The following is an 18,944-nucleotide window of genomic DNA, read 5'->3' as shown; positions in this document are numbered from 1 at the left end:
ATTTTCTTTTGCAAGGAAGCCATGCGTAAGGGCAATTCGAATGAATTAAAATTTAATCAAGTCAGCCAATTATCTGCAGTTAGCTTTGCAAAAGATAAAGATAAATAATTCAGAACAAAAGCGCATCGATTTTTATAATCGTTATTATCAACCGGGTCACCAATCTTTAAGCCAGGGATTTGGGGAGGCAAATGCTTTCCTTCTAAGCCACTCAACACACACACACACAAAAAGCAATTCCTGCTCACCTACTCTCATGATCAATAGGTCAAATGCAATCGAATAAGCACCGTAGTAATCAAGAGTTTGGCAAAGAGCATTTTAGAAAAAAAACTAGCATTAACCACTCAAACGGTGACTGCAAGGTCAAATTTACAACCAAAATCTGCTGGAAAACTTTGCCAAAGCTGGGGTTAGACATAGGCCATGTCTTGAGCCTCTGTTGCCTCCCAAGGTAATGAAATGTACTAATAATGAAAGGCAGAGTCTTATCTCAAGAGCCACAGATATACCGTTCAAAATTCACGGAACGGAAAACTAATGTCAGGAGGTGTTTTGGGATAAAATTAAGATAAAGTTGCGACAATATTGGTCGTATATATTTTTGTTACATTACTGGTGGCATATGACAATGCAGAGTGTGCATAGTGAAATGACTCGTACTCATCCACAACACTGTCCATAACAGGTTAAACTCACCTCCATGCACATACGTGACTTTTAAACTTGCTACGTTTATGAATTTCGCGTAAACTTTTTTTGTCTACACATACTGTATGAGTTTCGGTTCGTAATTGGAGTGGTGGCGCAGTGGTTACTGCAATAATGCTCAGGGCTAGCAACATATAATGCACCGTGTCACCCCATTGCTCATTTGAGAAGGGAGGCATTTTCCAATAAATGAAAATGCTCCTAGATCAATGGGCCCTACCCAAAATGCACTGACCAACCCACTGTATTTTGGCAGTTAACGTTCAAGAACAGGAACTGTAATGAATTACCGTGCACAAACAGTTAGCGTTGCTGGGCAGTATTATGGGTGAAAACGTATACAGTATGAGCAGAATTTCATTCTGTGTCTCCACATATGAGTAACATGTTTTAGTCCATCACCCTATTTGCCTTACAGACCATTATGATCATCATGCATCATTTGTTTAAGCAAGCAAACTCTGAACTGGTGTGGACCTCTCCAAATACCATCAGCAGGGCCAGGCTTCAGAAACAAATGTTGCTGGATGATGGGATTTTATTATGTTTTATTTTTATTATTTTATTATTCCCCTTCTATGTGACTTTACCGAAAGAACCAAGAAGGATGACGGGATGTTATTGGCAAGAGCACTCCGTATAAATCATGCGATCCCATTCAACAGACGAAAGCGATATTCTGTACAAACTTGTTATGCATTTCCGTGCAGCATCGTGGGTAGAGGTAAAAGCACGTATGAGTGCGGGAGAGATCCTGGCGGAGGGTAGTGGCCAATGGACAAGATGGAATGGCGACCAAAAGAGGGAGAAGATAACACGATTGTGGAGACGGAGTGATCCGATTGGCGCGTGTGCACGAGCGAGATGGATCGTGGCATGGCGGGACCAACGTAAGTTGCTGACTGTGTGAAGAGGCTTTCGTCGGCAATGGCTAATGATGATGCATGATTACGATATATATTTCGACACGTATACAAGTACGATATTAAATTGTCTAATATCTTCTCTTCTTCACGCCTCTGCAATTTTTCGGATTTCCCTTGCAAAAGGTACATTGTCAATAATGCACTCTGACCTGATTTAAATAAAATAACAAATAGATTTAAATCTAAACACAGGAGCCAGACATTCAAGCTCCAACCGCGGAATCAGGTAAAATGGATTTGTTGTCTGATGTTGTGTTCAATGTATATTTGTTATTTTATGAGGCAGGCCCAGCTGAGGACTGCCTTGTAGATGAGACACTTGCTAACCACTTATGGATGTTTTGTGGTCAAATGTTTCAGTGAATTAAAAAAAAATAGGAGCTGGCCAATCAGCAGTTTGAATAAAAGTAGTCTAAGTCGAGGGAAGGGTAAGAGAGAGTAAGGGACATCGTGGGGTGTGGCTCTCCCTCATCTCTTGTCCTCTCCGATGTCAACAATTATAATTTTTACACCAACTTCAGTTGAGGCGGCTATAGCCCACGACACACTCCGTCCGCGGTGCAGAGATGAATGTAAAGGTTCACTGACCAACACGGTGAAGTATGGTAAAACAGCCTGCCTGTCCAACAGGGTAATTTGGAGGTGTCATTCAGAAGCGGTTTGACAAAGTATTATACATTTTCTATATATTTATGTTTTACAATGCAAGCGAAACCCAGTGCCACTTGGTCAACGCACAATTTGCATACGGATTTTTAGCACTGCCATGTTCAATTTTTACTCCAATCTAAAGTGTCCTTTAGAATACTCCACTTGCTATGCAAACTGGGAGGCGGGACCCCTGGAGGCGATCAACGTCTCTCTGAGCCCTGCTACGAAAGCGCTAAAATATTTAAGGCGCGTGCGTGGGATTCGGTGACGCAAAGACAGAGAAGAGGAAGAGAAGTAAAAAAATCCAACTAAAACCAGACGCAAGGTCGGCTCCACGCAACAAACGGTGACCTCATAACGCAGCGGCGAGGCCAAGAGGGAAACCGGAGCTGGGGTTTGAGGCGGGGAAGTTGAGCCAAAATGAGATTCGGAGCCCGTAAGGTTCAAAAACCTCCAGGGATAATAAGGAGCTGTATTCATAGCCACAGCTCTCATCTCTGCTGTCAGGCCCCACTCGCCAGCACGGAGTCAACGTGGGTGTCCGCATGAAGTAAAGCCCCCCACCCCCCCGGTTCGTTTGTGTTTGTGGGCAGGTGCGCGTCATCACGTATTGCTGCTTCATGTCAATTCGAGGCACCGCAGATGTAATAGTTTTGTAGGCGGCATATAAGGCACCGAATAAATTAATGATTTTTTTATTGCATGAGTAATCAATGCAGTGCATTTATGTTATCATGAATTATTTATATTTGTATTATCGAAAGTAATTCATTACTCTTCAATGTGGAATCATTAATTCAATGTGTAAAACATTTTAAATGCATGCAGATATGTTTATCATCATTTAATTCTTATTTTGAAGGGAATTGTATGCGGTTCATCTATGCTGACACAAACCAATGCCTCAAAGAAACAATAAAGATAAATTACAAAAACCCTTCATAGAGATGAAACCGCTGCACTGAGATAATGCAAAATTTAAAAAATGCCAATCACATGAAAAGGCCTTGAAAATCGGCCCTCACCAAAGCTGTTTGTAGCAAAATGAGAAGACATTTTCTGAAAATTGGATGAAGAGAAACAAAAAGACAAAGACTCACAATGGCAATGACGGTATTAACCATCTCCGATTCACTTCATGATGGCACAATCGTTGTTACGAATTACGGGAAATAATTTAAGAAATTTACCAAGAAGGATGCAAAGTGGGGCAAAAGACAAGGAAATCATTGTTAGAGGACACACCATGGAAACACAACACAGCACCCATATCTGGGGTAATTACTAAAGGCAGACTGGCATGCAAAGTTTTAATGAAGAAGAGAGTGAGAGCATGATGAAGTGCTTTTGGAAAATAATATTTTTCTACGAAAAGCAGAAAAAACAATGTGACTGGAGATGGAAGTTTTCAATGAGAGAATATCACCTCAGAAACACGGACTCACCAAGAACACGGAACAAAAACTGCAAAGTTATGCATGGATGCGGAAAGCAATGCTTGCTGGGAATTCAACTTAAAGAGACGAGAAGGAACAGATGAATCGGAGAAAACAGTAAATTTGAAAAAATATTTGACTTTTAAGAGAATTAAATGGATGTTGGCAGGATAACAAAAGAGATAATGGTCGATGGACAAGAGCAGTGATGGAATGGCAGCCAAACGAGGGAACAGACCCAATAAAACAGCATGCTCCCAATCGGACGGTCACCGTCCGCGGCAGGAACAAGTCTTTTCGCGGGAGGAGTGATGTTAACCTCACAAGGCAGTACTCGTTTCATTTAATCCCGGAGGAAAGATGGATTTTTAACCCAAAAACATCCCAACTGTAAGTCTAGCGCCACCCTGCCTGGTGCAACATAGAACACATGACCTACTGCGGCGTGAGTGCAGTGAGTGGCGTTGGGGGTGTGGGGGGTGTGTGGGGGGTGGGTGGGGGGTGGATGTGGGGGGTGGGTGTGGGGGGTGGGTGTGGGGGGGTGGGTGGGGGGTGGGTGTGGGGGGTGGGTGTGGGGGGTGGGTGTGGGGGGTGGGTGTGGGGGGGTGGGTGTGGGGGGTGGGTGGGGGGTGGGTGTGGGGGGGTGGGTGTGGGGGGTGGGTGGGTGTAGGGGGTGGGTGTGAGGGGTGGGTGAGGGGGGTGGGTGGGTGAGGGGGTGGGTGGGTGAGGGGGTGGGTGAGGGGGTGGGTGGGTGAGGGGGTGGGTGGGTGGGGGGTGGGTGGGGGTGGGTGTGGGGGGTGGGTGGTGGGTGGGGGGTAGGTGGTGGGTGGGGGGTGGGTGTGGGGGAGATAACAAACTGTTCACGTGACAATCTGTTACCTGGAAATTCAAATGGTCTGCGGTGTGCTGAGCTCTGCTGTGCTAAACAGATTTCCGGCCTTGATGGTGTTATTCTATTATTGAGTATAATGGCAACATGTTCGGAAGCTAAGTGCCAAAGTAGAGGCCTGGTAGCCACGAGAGAGCTTCAGGAGAGAGCTCGTGTAGTTTTGCCGCTCATCCTCCATTGAAGGAGCGCAGGCCATGGTGGCTTACGATGTGATCCATAGTTTGGGTTGAGTGTCCACTCTCGCATTACTCTGGCTCGTGTCTTTAATTTTACACGTATGAAGGAGATGTGCACATCAGCCCATTGATGTTCTGATGCGGCTGATGGTTACACCGGTGTCTTCGAGGGGGGAAGTCAAAGCCAGGAGGTGCGGCGATGTTTGGGTCTCAAATGAGGCGTTTATTCTGGACGTCCATGTTGCTCCTCCGAAGCAGCTTTCTTGTATGCATGTTGAACTGTATGTAATGCTGAACTTCCTTCGCACCGAGCGTAGTTAAACGTGCTAATCGGAGGTGCGGGGGAATGAGAACTAAAAAATGACGTAGGTATAAAAGAAAATAAAAATACATTTAAATCACGACGTTTTGGAAGCAACACAAGCGTCCGTCATCAGGTACCTGATTTAAATTTATTTTTTATTTTATACCTACGTGACTTTACCGAAAAAACCAAAGAGTATCATTGCAGTCACGGAAACTTCAGATCTAGATTTTAAAAAATCAATTCTAAAGAAACGCATTTTCAATCTAGATTTGAAAGCGCATACATAGCTCCAGTGGCTTCGGAAGGAAGAGCGTTCCAGACGGCCGCAGAAGCGCATCTGAATCAGAAAATGTATTCACACTGGAGGAATCTGATGAGCTGCAAAGCTTTTTTTCACAGATGTCCAGTCGTTACCGCCACCGTTCTTTGCGGATCCTGGTGAGCTTTTCTAGGATGGTGTCAGCGGCGTGATCGGGACCTTGAGTGGGCGCCAGGAAACGCTGATGTCGAAGTCTTAGTTGACGATTTGTCAGGTCGCCATTGATGATGCTGACCGTGAACGACGGCAAAGCAGTGGGCGGCACGGCCTCTCACTGTGGGCACTCAACTAGTAACTAATTGGCACTTTTGCTGTCGTGACAAACCTTACTGATTGGCTGTGTCGTGTGTTGGTGGGTTAATGACACATTTGTATATTCACGCGAGCTAACCAAAATTACTCTTGTCTTTAATGATATTTCTCACGAAAGCCCGTGTGTTAAATTAGCACTCAAAACGCTTGGGCAAATGTTTGCATTGTGAATTGAAGAAATCGAAAAGAAGTTAAGCCACCGGCTACACGCATTGCGCTAACTACCAGTGCAACTGAAAAGGGCAACACTATTAGGGAGCCCATTAATCAAACGCATTCCTGATGTACAATTAATATTTAAATGTTAACAAGCGCGAGTTGACGTGGAACATAACGTACAACAAATTGGAAACTAACAGTGCCAGAACCCCGTCACACTCAATAATGTTCTCAATACGAAATTAAAATGTTTTTCTGCAACATCATTATTCTTCTGCATTGCCTGTGCTCAGAATTAAAACGCTTTTGGTCATGTATGTATGTATGGGTGTCATGGAAAGCTAAGCGCTGCACAGTCTTGTGTTGGTGTTCAGAGGAAACTGGTTTAATGTCAGCTGCAGCCTTCGTGAGAAACTGATGCGTATAATGAAATATCCTCATTTGTAAACGAGCGAAAGACATTCTCAGAACAGGAGGCTATGGCCAACATTAACAGGCACTCATGGCTAAACAAGTGCCAGTTCACGAAAGCCCGCGGTTACAGCAGACCAAGGACGTTGGTCATCAAACTGTTCAAAAGCTTCGATTTAAAGCTTTCGTGACTGCAGGGATTCATATTCTTGGTTCTTTCAGTAAAGTCACGTAGAAGGAAAATAATAAAATAATAAAAAAAATAAAACAATAAGATTCTCACGACGTTTCGATTGCAACACAAGCAATCATCATCTTGCTGTGGTTTTCACACCTGATGATGATTGCTTGTGTTGCAATCGAAACGTCGTGAGAATTTGATCGTTTTATTTTGATGATTTTATTATTTCCCTTCTACGTGACTTTACCGAAAGAACCAAGAATATGTTCAAAAGCTGCAGGTTCTGGCGGGCGGACCGAGGAGAAGGCGATGTATGGTGGCATAAACGGTCGTTTGCTTTTGATGACCTCTTGACTTTGAATTTGTCCTCGCAGGTTTAGGGGTCCCAGTGGAGAACTGGTCGATATCACCGTGATAAACTGCCACGCAGAATCACGTGACAAACACGGCGGATTTTACCGACCGTTTGCAATCGGCAGTTTACTGAAAAATGTAAGGTAAACGGCCAACATGAATTGCACAGCTTTAAGAAGCAATGAGGGGTGGCACCGGTGGCGAGATGTTAACTACCTTGTCTGGAGGTCGTGGGTTCTATCTCGACCCTGACGCCTGTACAACTGGAGTTTGCATTTTCTCCCTGTGATCGTGCAGATTTTTCTCCGGGTCCTCCAGTTTTCCCCTCCTACATTTAGAATTAACATGCCTTTATAGAATTTGACTGCTATACATTTTCACGTGATAAGCCACTTCGTTGAGCTATCATTTGCGGCCAGGTCGCTTCTTACAAAATAGCTATGTAAAATTGTTTCGTTTTAGTTTATTTCATGAGTTCCCTGTATACTTCTCAGTTACAGGATAAAGCAGAAACATGTTTATATTGACTTGCAGCACACCAAAACCAATACCCGCCATTCGCCATGAAGTGACGGTGACGTCACCACGCTGCCTGTGCCAGGCCAGCACACACACTTGCGTCCAAACAATAGGACAAAAACCGCAGCCTGCCATGTGGCCTTACTATACACGCACTGGCTGGATTAGAAGCCTCGGAAAAACACGTCTTCGTTTGCTGGAAAACAAGTCAAGAATCCATGGCACAGGCCTCAATATTAACACATTACTGAATTATAGAATATGTTCTGTAAATGCACATTTTTATTGTGTTCATGATAACAGCTTTGGTGGGGGGAAAAAACCTGACCTATAAGCCAAAGTAAAGTTTTGGCAGATATACCTATTAGTGAGACAAAATTACGAATTTAGGGACTGCGTCCTCAGCGGAGCACAAGCACAAAATAAATAAATACTAATCAGATAAGCGTGCAGACAAAACACACGCATTTCAAGTCTCAGAGGTCAGGTTAGTGAGAATAACATTTGACCTCTGGCCAAAACAATGATGACCCTGCCATTTCAAGGGGATCCGCAGAGAGTAGATGCGTACTATTATTTGAGGGCAAACAATCGACTGGATACACAGGTTCCCCATGAGGCCACTTACAGAAGCCTCACGCTTGACGTGGTTGACAGCCACGTAGATCACGGAAGCTTGTAATGTAATACAATGGTAGTATTACGTGATACTACCAGGCAATGGTAGTTTCGCAGATAGGCATTAGTAGATACAAACTATTTTTTATTTTACTAGGTAAGGCCCACTTAGCATATATAGCTCTTTTTCAGGAGCGACCTGGCCACAAATGATAGCTCAACAAAGTGGCTTATCGCGTGGAAATTTAAAGCAGCAGCCAAATACTCTAAACGCATGTTTCTAAATGTAAAAAAACCCTGTGAACAAACGGAAATCGAACCCAGAGAACCAAGATCGCGACGCAGTGCGCTAAACAATTCACTCCTGGCTCCCCACGCGTACGGGCGGACACTCTCAAGACTTGGCATGATTCAGAGAGGGTGGTAACATCGCCACATCAATTTGTCACACACCTAACCACCCACCACCATCATCGTTCCTGGCAGCCTACCTCGCACACGTGACCAGTATTCGTAAAATCCTAGCCATATTTCTGTGCATATTCAAGACTCTCACTCTGTACCAAAGCTTCCATAACAAGGCCATTCAGCCAAAACATTAAGACATTATTTTCCTCTCCCGGGCAGGAAAACAAGTACATAGGCTGTTATTTACTATTACTACTGACACACTTATGCTTTGGCCAGTGATATCAGGGTATGAAAAATAACGTTTATTGGTCAGTGGTAGCGTAAGCCAGATTTGATAATGGCAACTGAACTTCCATGCGGCAAGGCTATCTATTTTATGATGAATTGTGTGAAGCTGAAATGTTGTAACGCGTGTGCTAATCATCATAAAACACAGTGCACACAGGGGTGGAAAGAAACAAAATCATTCACTCAAAAGATTAACCTGCTGGACTAAAGCTTTGACCTGCCACAGGCATTAACACATGGGTGCAATTCAGGGGTTCGGGGAATTTGGGAACTAGCTAGCAATTTCCATTGAGCAATGTCCATCTTTGATACTCTCAAAAAAGCTTAGCATGACTGATGTGACTGATAAAACACCAATTTGATCGTTGTGAGTTTTTTTCATTCGCTATTTAAAGTGACGGCATTTTTTTCTTAACCGGGTCATGTCAAGAAGGGAAAACCGTTTCGCGGAAGTGAGATATTTGGTGCCGTCTCAGGAGCGTGCCGCAGTACATTGTATAACCCAAGCTACCGCCACTTTTCCTCCTTAACAAAAAATAAAATATATATATCCTAAATCTATCTATCGATCAATAAGTGGCAGGTCAATTTCCACTCACTCCCTTGTGTTCGTAACTACCAGAGCTGACTGCACGCACGCGCCAATTTAAATTGTTTTTAATTCGTTCATTCACAGCCAATCATCGAAAGGCGGAACTGACAATCAAACTGGCTGCTCCCCAACCAGAAGCAGCAGCAGCAGCAGCATTCGTTGCCTGACTTATGTGACTCAAGGGCTTGAACCCAGGAAATCAGCTGTGCTGTCTCAGGACACTGTCAGGCATGGGGCTTGTAAGGTAGCCAGGAGATGGTAGTTGTTGAATATTACCCTTTGTAGAAACAAATACTCTAGATTCGAAGTTTTCGTGACTGCAGGAATCCATACTCTTTGGTTCTTTCGGTAAAGTCACGTAGGTAGAAAATAAAATAAATCACGACGTTTCGGGCGCAACACAAGTGATGACGGCCACTTGTGTTGCGTCCGAAACGTCGTGATTTAATTTATTTTGTACCGACGTGATTTTACTGAAAGAACCAAAGAATATAGAAACAAATATTTTCATGGAATTTCCAAAAACTGTCTCAGGCCCACGGATAAGGATGATCACGACCCAACCCTTGTTTGCTGTTTGATATGGGAGACACTTTGACTCACGTATTTAATTCGTCAAAGTGGTGGCAGATTTCAGGGGCTGACGACTTGAATGAGCCACACAGTTTCAATTCTGCTACCAACTGAGCCACTACCACTGCGTCTCCTTTGAAAATGGAAACCTGGAACAAATCCACGTAAAAAAAAACTATTCAAAAATATTGGATGCATAACTTGGTTAACAGTCAGAACCAATGGACAATGTCGCCGCTGCCTATTGGCCCCACAGCGATTCAAGCTGTCAGGACAACCAATGCACCAGACGTGTACCAACCTTAGCTCGGATGCTTTCAATTTGCTGCTCCACCTCATCGATGACGTCGGCGTTTTGCAGGAGCTCGTACTCTGCATTTTTCTTCCCTTTAATGAGGTTCACGGGCAGCGCCGACATGCCGTACGCCTTTTGAAAATAGAGGGGGGGGGGGAAAACCACACACACACACAGAAAAACAGGTGAACGTGCTACAGAGTAAATTGGAATGCAGGGAACGTTCGGTTTTTGGCAGTGGCATAGTGGCCACGCACACCTCTGAAAGATAGAATGGCAGCTGGCTTGTTTGTTAAAAAAACTCCACCGGGACAATGGGCATCTTGAATAACAGTGTAGGGCCCATATGTTGGATCGGACGCACCGAGCAGCAAAATGTATCACTGGTCCGAAAGAACACTTGATAGGACGGCTCCACAATTATAAGATTTAGCGATGCACAATACATTAACGGGATGATGCAAGCAGACGTGGGTGGGTGTTCCCCAAAGGGTCCCATGAGTGGAACTCACCAGCTGAATGAGTGATCGTCATAGTACACGACAAACATGTGGTGTGTCTTTACAGGGCAATTAACGCGCAGGCTTGTGCAAATGGAATCATGCTTGTAAATGCAATGCAATGTGACGCACAGTTGTGCACATAATCTATGACGCGAACTGGAACAGAAGAGATTTTGTTGGCAGTGGTGAGCCACATGTTTACATGATGTGGGTTCACACAGAGTGTTTGAAGGGTATCTCTGGAGGCGAGGCACACGCGGATTCAGATGCACAGGTGCATGGTCACAGACGGAGCGAGCACACGCACGTACACACGCACGTACACACGCACGTACACACGCACGTACAAAGACAAAGATCCACCGTATAGCCTTAACAGACTGTAGGGGCAAGTGTTGTTAGCGAGCACCTATGAAGGCCGGAACGGCACACGAGGGGGTGGGTGACCAGCACCACGCCCGACCGCCTTTGTCTCCCTAGCGGCGATGTTTACACACCGCACCAGGTACTCATTTGAGGCTGAGTCGACCTAGGGAAGGCCCAGGACCGGTTCAGATTATCGTCACTGGTGTTTGCCGTGAGCGGGAATCGAACCCAGGTCGCCAAGTTCGTAGTGCAGCGCGCTAACCGCTACACTACCGCTCCCCACGTACACACGCACGTACACACGCTCGTCAACACCCTCACAACACAGACGATGAACGGGCGTGCAAACCAGTCAACATAAAATGAAGAACGATCACCAAATGCGCCCGGCAATGTCGTATCATCGCCATCATCATTTGCAACCATATTCTAGCCACTGCTGGATGAAAGGCTCCCGATGCCGTCCGTGTCCATGTCAGCCCCGTGGTTTTTAGAATTCCGTCTCACCCCTCTCTAAGGGCTACCATTTGTGAATTATGAATCATCAATCTCTCCTTTTTAAATCCTTTATATTAAGTTCACTTGCTTGCGCGCTTACGACCGTGCAAATCTTTCGGTCGTTTTTTAACCCACTTCCCATGATCCAATCGAGCTGACATTTTGCACACAGACTCGTTGTGCGTGACAATTTATTTTCGTGAATTTTTTTAACACTTTTAGGATTTTTTTTTATATTTAATTACCAATTGCTTAATGGTGGCAGGCAATCATCTGACCCATAGGTGGCAGCCATCTCAAGCCAGAGGACGAGAGGACTCTAGCCGCCACGCATATAAAGGATTTATAGTGAAAAACGTTTTTACGGGTTAATTTTTCTTCATCATGCTGTATGTATGTTGAACTTCTTTCACACCGTATGTAGCTAACCGTGCTAATCGGAGGTGTGGGGCCAGGACAACAAACTAAACACAAAAAGCAGTTCCAAAGACGGCCGCATAAAGATTGTTTTCATGTACACGATTTAAATTTAACAAAATCACATTTCTTTAGACTTTTTGAGGTAAAGTTGTCCCTCATAACTGCATGATAATTTTACTTTAAAATCTGTTCACGTACTTATGTCTAAGATGAAATGTATACCTCAGGACTTTTGGCAGGAACGAGCGATGGGCGTAATCCATTAATTTAAAAACGTTGCATGATTTTCCTGAGGGCTTTCTCTCTGCTTTTAAAATTTGCACCCCTCTCCCCCTCTCCCCTCACCGCAATGATAATTATTTAATAAAAGTAGTGACATTTTATTTGTATCGTCTGAGCTGGCTGTGTTTGCGTGGACATTGACAAAACAAATTCGCCATGGATATTCTAAAGATGCAAAGGGCCAAGGCGTCAGTCTGAAATAGCAACTGAAGACACAATGCATGATAGATTTAACCATTTCAAATGGACATGCAGTTTTCCCTCATTTTTTGCGATAAATATGAATAGCAAATTTCACGGATAATGATATTGGCCTATATTTGCAGATGCATCTAAAGATTCGAGAAGGTATCTCACTCTATCACTCTATCCCATCATTTTCTCTCCAATTGCTTCATCTCTAATCACTTTATCTCTCATCACTTGATCTCTAATCACTTTATCTCATCACTTTCTAGCATCACATTCTCTCTCATCACTTGATTTCTCTTTCGCTCTCTCTCGATGCATCCGTGCAGAGTTCCAGATGCAATTCACGGATATCCAAACTCATGTTTAGCAAGTGCGTGAATAGCGAGGGAATGCAGTACAGTCGTGCGATATTAGGCCCTGTGGTTTATAAAACTTTAATCAAACGTTGCTTCACTGTGACTGAAAATTCTTAGCTGGTAAAGGGCACGATGAGGTGAACAGCATGGCCGCACGCTTTAAATTGGACGGAGGTTACAAAAACGTGGTGCACGTAAGGTGCGAGATGTTCCCATTATGCAGCATCTTGTTTGTTTTAACGGCTGAGAAGTGTAGGTCACATTCGCGCATAAACACATCCATAAATAATTAAAGCATTGCTTTACAATATGCTCAATCTTGATTGAGCAGATGCTCTTGGTCCAGCAGTGGACTGATGAAGGGAAATACATTGTTTTAAGAAAGAAGCAACACCCAATATGTGTTGGGGAACAGGTTAATTTTGATATGCAATATAAAATACAAAGACAAAGATACCCCGTATAGCCTTAACAGACTGTTGGGGCAAGTGCTGTTAGCGAGCACCTATGAAGGCCGGCACGGCACACGAGGGGGTGGGTGGCCAACACCACGCCCGGCCGCCTTTGTCTCCCTAGTGGCGATGTTTACACATCGCACCAGGTACTCATTTGAGGCTTAGTCGACCTAGGGGAGGCCCGGGACCGGTTCAGAAAATCGTCACTGGTGTTGGCCGTGAGTGGGAATCGGAGCGGGAATCGAACCCGGGTCGCCAGGTTCATAGCGCAGCGCGCTAACCGCTACACAACCACACATCCACTCACAGAGACAGAGATCCTCCAATTAGCCAGAGAGACGGTTGTGGCCAGAGCTGTTACGGAAAATGTATTTCGCCTAGCATGGCACACAAAATGGAGTTGTGGGCAGCAGCAGCAGCAGTAGCACACCTGCCCACTTTTGTCTTCCCAGTGTTAATGTTGACACAAAGAACGATGGACTAATTATAGACTGACCAAACCTTGGGGGAGACCGTGGACAGATTCTGATACCAATTAGGGCAATGATGTTGGGCATGAAGAGGAATTGACCTAGTTTTCGGGACACATGTGTAGCGCTGCTGCGAGCCTGGTGGCCTCAGTTCGATTCCTGGCCACGTCTCACATCAGAGAAGAGTGATATCTGAACACCGCCCTGTGCCAGCTGCCTTCCCCAACCCGCACCGACCAGCACGGTGAAGTATGGTCAATCAACCCCCGCGACCAACACGGCGTGGGGAGACCTTCATCCAGTACTGGATTGACAAGGAGCTGTATATTATTTTCTGCAATTGTAGCGCAGTGCACTGAAGAGGCACAAATACATTACTCCCCGTACACATATCAGCAAGTCAGCATTTGCTACTAAGCAGAGGTGACACTTTCGCAAGGCTAGTCAAACCACATTGCTTGTGCCCGGATAGGTGGCCCATACACACAACAGCAGCTGCCATTCACCAAAATAGCGAGGTGATTTTCCCACATTGCTTTTGATCGGTTTGGTGACTCGCACACACGCGAAATTGGCAACAGCTGCGACATGCCACACAGTGGCAGGGAAGTCGGCAAGGTGACCGTGACAGGGCTCGGAACACTTTAAAACATTCGGGTATCAGATTTTGGGGATTTTTAACGACAAATTCGGAACTTTTTACGATATTCGGATTATTGTGTACTCGTGCTAACCACAGTGACACCGCTTTTGGCGGGAAAATCTCAGAAGTGGTGACATCCCGTCCGTTATTTTTATGATCAACCCCGAAAAATAACCAAATTTTTTAATGTTCAAAATTCCAAAATTAGATCTGATCTTTGGATTTTTCGTATGGATCCTAAATCGGAATCACATCCCCAATACAGATATGCACACACATATACCATACAGACTAAATATGCAACAGGCTTTTACACGTGTACGCATATGGGCCATAAGCACCGTTCTGCAAGGGCAGAACTATAAACCGTCCTGGCGATTTGATTAGCTGCCATGATTCTGGATCACAGATAAAATTTAAGACTCGATTCTTTTTGTTTTGCTTTGCACGGTGGGGAATGCGGCGGCCTCCAGTGGCCGCAGCTGTGACGAGAAACCTCATGACGTACGACAAATACGACCCTCGCTAAAAACGTTGACTCTCACGCGTATCGCCAGCTTCAGAATCAATATTAAACGGCGAATCAACACATTCGGTTCTTAACTTTTCCGTACAAACGTGCGGCTACAAAACGCATGTCTGCCATATAAGTAGATGCACCGGTGCAACAAATAAAATCAACAAAAATGGATTTGTCACTGGTAAAAGCGACAAAATTGCCACAGGAACTTGAGCTGAGGACCCTACGCGGCGTGTCTGTAGGCTTGCAATAAATTATTAACCACACCCGCACAGCAGGACACATTAGATGGAGCTTCCCGGCACGACCGAGCCAGAAATATTTCACAACAGCAGCGAAAAATAAGAAAAAATGGACCTCCTGTGCGAGTCTATATCACGGTGAAGGCTGATTCACTGGAGGGATAGCTTAAAGTCATCCCTGCTAGATCTATGGAAAATCCCTTTATGCTACAGAAATTCCCCACTCCAGCGCAAATGGAACGGTGGAAATGCTTAACAAACAATAAAATGTTCTGTATTTTTGCTTGGTTTTTCTTTTAAAGTCCATAGAACGCACTCACACAAGGCGCCACACAGCCAGCCATCACCCGCATAAAAAGACAAAGATCCCCCTTGTAGCCCGAACAGCTTTTCGAGGCAAGTGGAGTTAGCGAGCACACTTGTAAAAAAACTCGAATTAATCACAAAGAATATGAATCCGTACATAATGCAGTGCAGCAGCAGACCCTTGTCAATTTATTATGGATTCATTTGTTTTCACAATTAATTCATCCTCGCCAACTCTGAGAGCCACGGCTCAGACGACAGCCATGTGGCAAATCGCTCTCCGCACAGCGTGACGGAGGGGTCGACGGTAATTGTGGACGTTATTTTCACACAGGATGGAATCCGGCCATGGCCATTGGCATCTATTCTCCTAAATACAAACTTTGTGCGACGTTCCCTCTGCAGAAGCAGTTTGTGTCGTGCAAAACAAAGAAGCGAGAAAATGTGAATGCCACGCAAAACGTCGTGACACCCCTAAAATCCGTATCTTAATTGCTTCGCCCAGATATTAATTAGCGCCGATGTTCTGACACCAAATGATCCGCGCGCTCCTGCAAGTCCTCCGGATACCAAGGACATTTATTTTATTTTATCACCATCAATCTGCGAGCATTGACAGCGCAAGAGAGAAATGTGTCCATTGTAATCCCCAGACGAGGCCTGTGTTTACGCACAGGTGAGGAAATTACTCATGAAGACTGGAACGGCAGTGGATCTTTTTTTTGTTCCACTACCATCCAGCTCACAACGGAGGGGAGCATCGCAGAGAAATCTACGACTGATCACAGTGAGCTACGCGACACCGTAGGCGGTGGATGATTTTCATATTTCACACGACGTTAACCCATGTGTGCGTATCGCATTTCTTCTCAGATACGCAAGTCAAGGCGTCCAACTCCACTGGTGGCCCTGAACCAGTTGATGGTCATTCCACATTTCTATGGCAATGTTCAGCCTTTCCACAGGCTAATCAGTGCTGACTTCCCACAAAATGGATTCTCTCAAATATATTAATCTAATCAAAAATAATATTTTGTGAATGATGCTGAACATTAAATGTGCATTCGACGCATGTTACTATTTCATTTGCATTCGAATTTTTGTTTTCATTGTTAGATGTTGCAACTTAGTCTGTTATTATTTTGTAGAACAGCCTTGACGAATCTGGTCTCACTTGAAAAAAACTACTTCTGTTGCCAATGGAACCCGATACAATCCTAGACAGGTCATTGATCTGTCCATCTCAAAGCAGAATGGTGGTTCAAGTAGGTAGTGGCACCCAGTGAAGCTCTTGTGGGTTTAAACATGAAAACACCGCTGTCCTTGTTATGGAAACAAGAGATTCAATTTAATACGGGTCCTTTATTTAATCGGGCGAGACCGCACGTGATGCTCATCATCACGACGGAAAGTCTGGATATCCAGAGAGGAATGGGACGCCGCTTATTTTTATTGTCATTTAGCTCCGGGCACATTTATCAGAAGATGAAATTAGAACGATGACAAAGGCGCACATGGCGTTCTACAGTCATTGACATTATACCCTGCGAGCAACTGCTGCTTACACTGTCCAAAATTAAAACGAGTACATCGACTAAAATGTCAAAGCATCTCCCCCCCAATTCAATTCAGAACAGAGGCAGTGCTCATTTTTATTAGCAGCCTTAAGCCAGTGCTGGAAATTCCACATTATGATGGAGGGAGAAAGTCTCTCCACAGGATGACCATCATTGGCTTTTGATAAACTACACATTCAAAATGTTTAAAGGCCTCAGTAATACATTTAGAGACAGCAGCCCTGTTGCGTTGGCTCTTAACGCCCCAAACAGCGAACATTCTCCTCCATCGTCACTGAACCAAATCAGTTAATTAATTACAAATATTTGAGAATTGCCTGAAGGGATTCCTCAGCTTTATTGAGTAAATATAAGAAGAGCTGATGCTGGGACGAGTTAGTGCAAACTTCACGAAGCACCCATCGTTCATCAAAGGTCCATACAACAACAACCACAACAAAAACCCGCTGCCCTCAGTCGCTGAGCGGCACGATCCATGCCGCAGCAAAAAAATGTGAATTTTTTTTTATCAGGCCGCGCCCCGGCTCCACGCACGACGAACCTGGCAGAAACACACGGGGAAGCTCGCACCGCGCGACGCAGCGTAAGGCGGTGGGGGGGGGGCCACGCCAACGCCTCCGCGATGCGGTCAGCGGGAGGTGGCAGGCCGCCCGGTTAAAGGTCCGTTAAACCGTCTCCCGTTTTCCGAGGGCCGCTTTATATTTTTCATCGCAGCGCAGTGCGCGCTTACTCTGCGCTGATCATAAATCTGGCTCAACGCAAGACTCGGGGCGTTGGGGATAAAGCATAACTGGTCGAAATGCTGCGTTCATCAGCAACACACACGAAGGGTTCTAACGGTGGCCTTCGTTTGTCACTGCGAGCATCAAGCTTTAACAGTGAACCCGTGTCCGTAGTCATGGGCCTTGAATTCTACTGTGTGCCTTTTTTACTCACTGAATCACAGGACTGAAAAGATTATTATATACAAATAAAACACATTTCCCAGACAATGTGAGGTCACAGCAACTACAGCTTCTAGAGAGGTCATGTGAATGAATTACAACGGACGTGACTCTTGATTGATTCCTGCATGCATGATCCGGTGCACGATTCGATGGTTTCCACAGCCTCAACATATTCCTCAGCGAGCCTACAGGTCTATCACCAAAACCGTGCCGTCTACTGGAATAAAGTCCAACACAATACCGATACTGGATCTCAGCACAAATCAATTCTATCCACCCCAAACACAGATGTCAAGCCTGGACTGGTGGCAGCCCAAAATACATCGCGAACGTAAGAATTTATTTCAATCGACGATCCAATGCTTCGTTACGCCCCTACCAAACGTCCACCAAGGCCTCAAAACCCAACCGCCTTCCCCCTTCCACCTCCCTCCTCTCCAACACCACCTTCACCCCTTATTCCTGGTACCACAACAAAACACGGAGATGCCTTCAGAGCAGAGGTCGCAACTGGGTACCCGATACCCGTACCCTACTCGATACCCGGATACCCGCACGGGTAGCCGTTTGCGACCCTGGTGCGGCCGGGTACGGGTATGGGTGGGCCGTGAGTCACTGGTGAGTAACCGTTTGTCACTCATTTCGGGTAGGGTACGGGTACGGGGTAGGGAACGGGTACCCGTACCCAGCCGGGTACGGGTACCCATTTGCAACCCTGGTGCGGCCGGGTACGGGTAAGGAATCAAAATCCGTTTGCGACCTCTGCTTCAAAGGCCAGACACTAGTAAACAACTACCTCTCCGGCACGAACAAGGGGCCCAAAGCTCGCGCCACAGACAAGCGTGGCACAAAGGGAGCCCCCCTCTCCGTACACGAGCGTCTTTATTCGCACGTGCGCGGGGTGGTGGCTGATGGGGGGGGGGGATTCACTTCCACCGAGACGCCGACACCCACGACAGGTGCCTCTAAGCCCGTGCCGGCGCACGCTTGCGGAAATCGATGGCGCGCATCACTACCCGACGCCTGCAACGGCACAACT

The 18,944-nt window shown here is 45.5% G+C and overlaps 1 protein-coding gene across 2 annotated transcripts in view; it reads right to left on the bottom strand.

Moving 5' to 3' along the window:
- LMBRD1 (LMBR1 domain containing 1) overlaps positions 1-18,944 on the bottom strand; it is a 328,597-nt gene that overhangs the window by 128,040 nt on the left and 181,613 nt on the right. For both annotated transcript variants that reach the window (XM_078611635.1, XM_078611644.1), the window contains one exon: positions 10,135-10,260. In XM_078611635.1, the coding sequence (XP_078467761.1) occupies positions 10,135-10,260 (126 nt within the window). The remainder of the gene's footprint in view (positions 1-10,134; positions 10,261-18,944) is intronic.

This window comes from Lampetra planeri, chromosome 2 (assembly GCF_965212315.1).
Source record: "Lampetra planeri chromosome 2, kcLamPlan1.2.h2, whole genome shotgun sequence".
In the NCBI taxonomy this organism is placed as follows: Eukaryota; Metazoa; Chordata; class Hyperoartia; order Petromyzontiformes; family Petromyzontidae; genus Lampetra; species Lampetra planeri.
The sequence above is the reverse complement of the archived record's forward strand: the minus strand, read 5'-3'. Positions and strand labels throughout refer to the sequence as shown.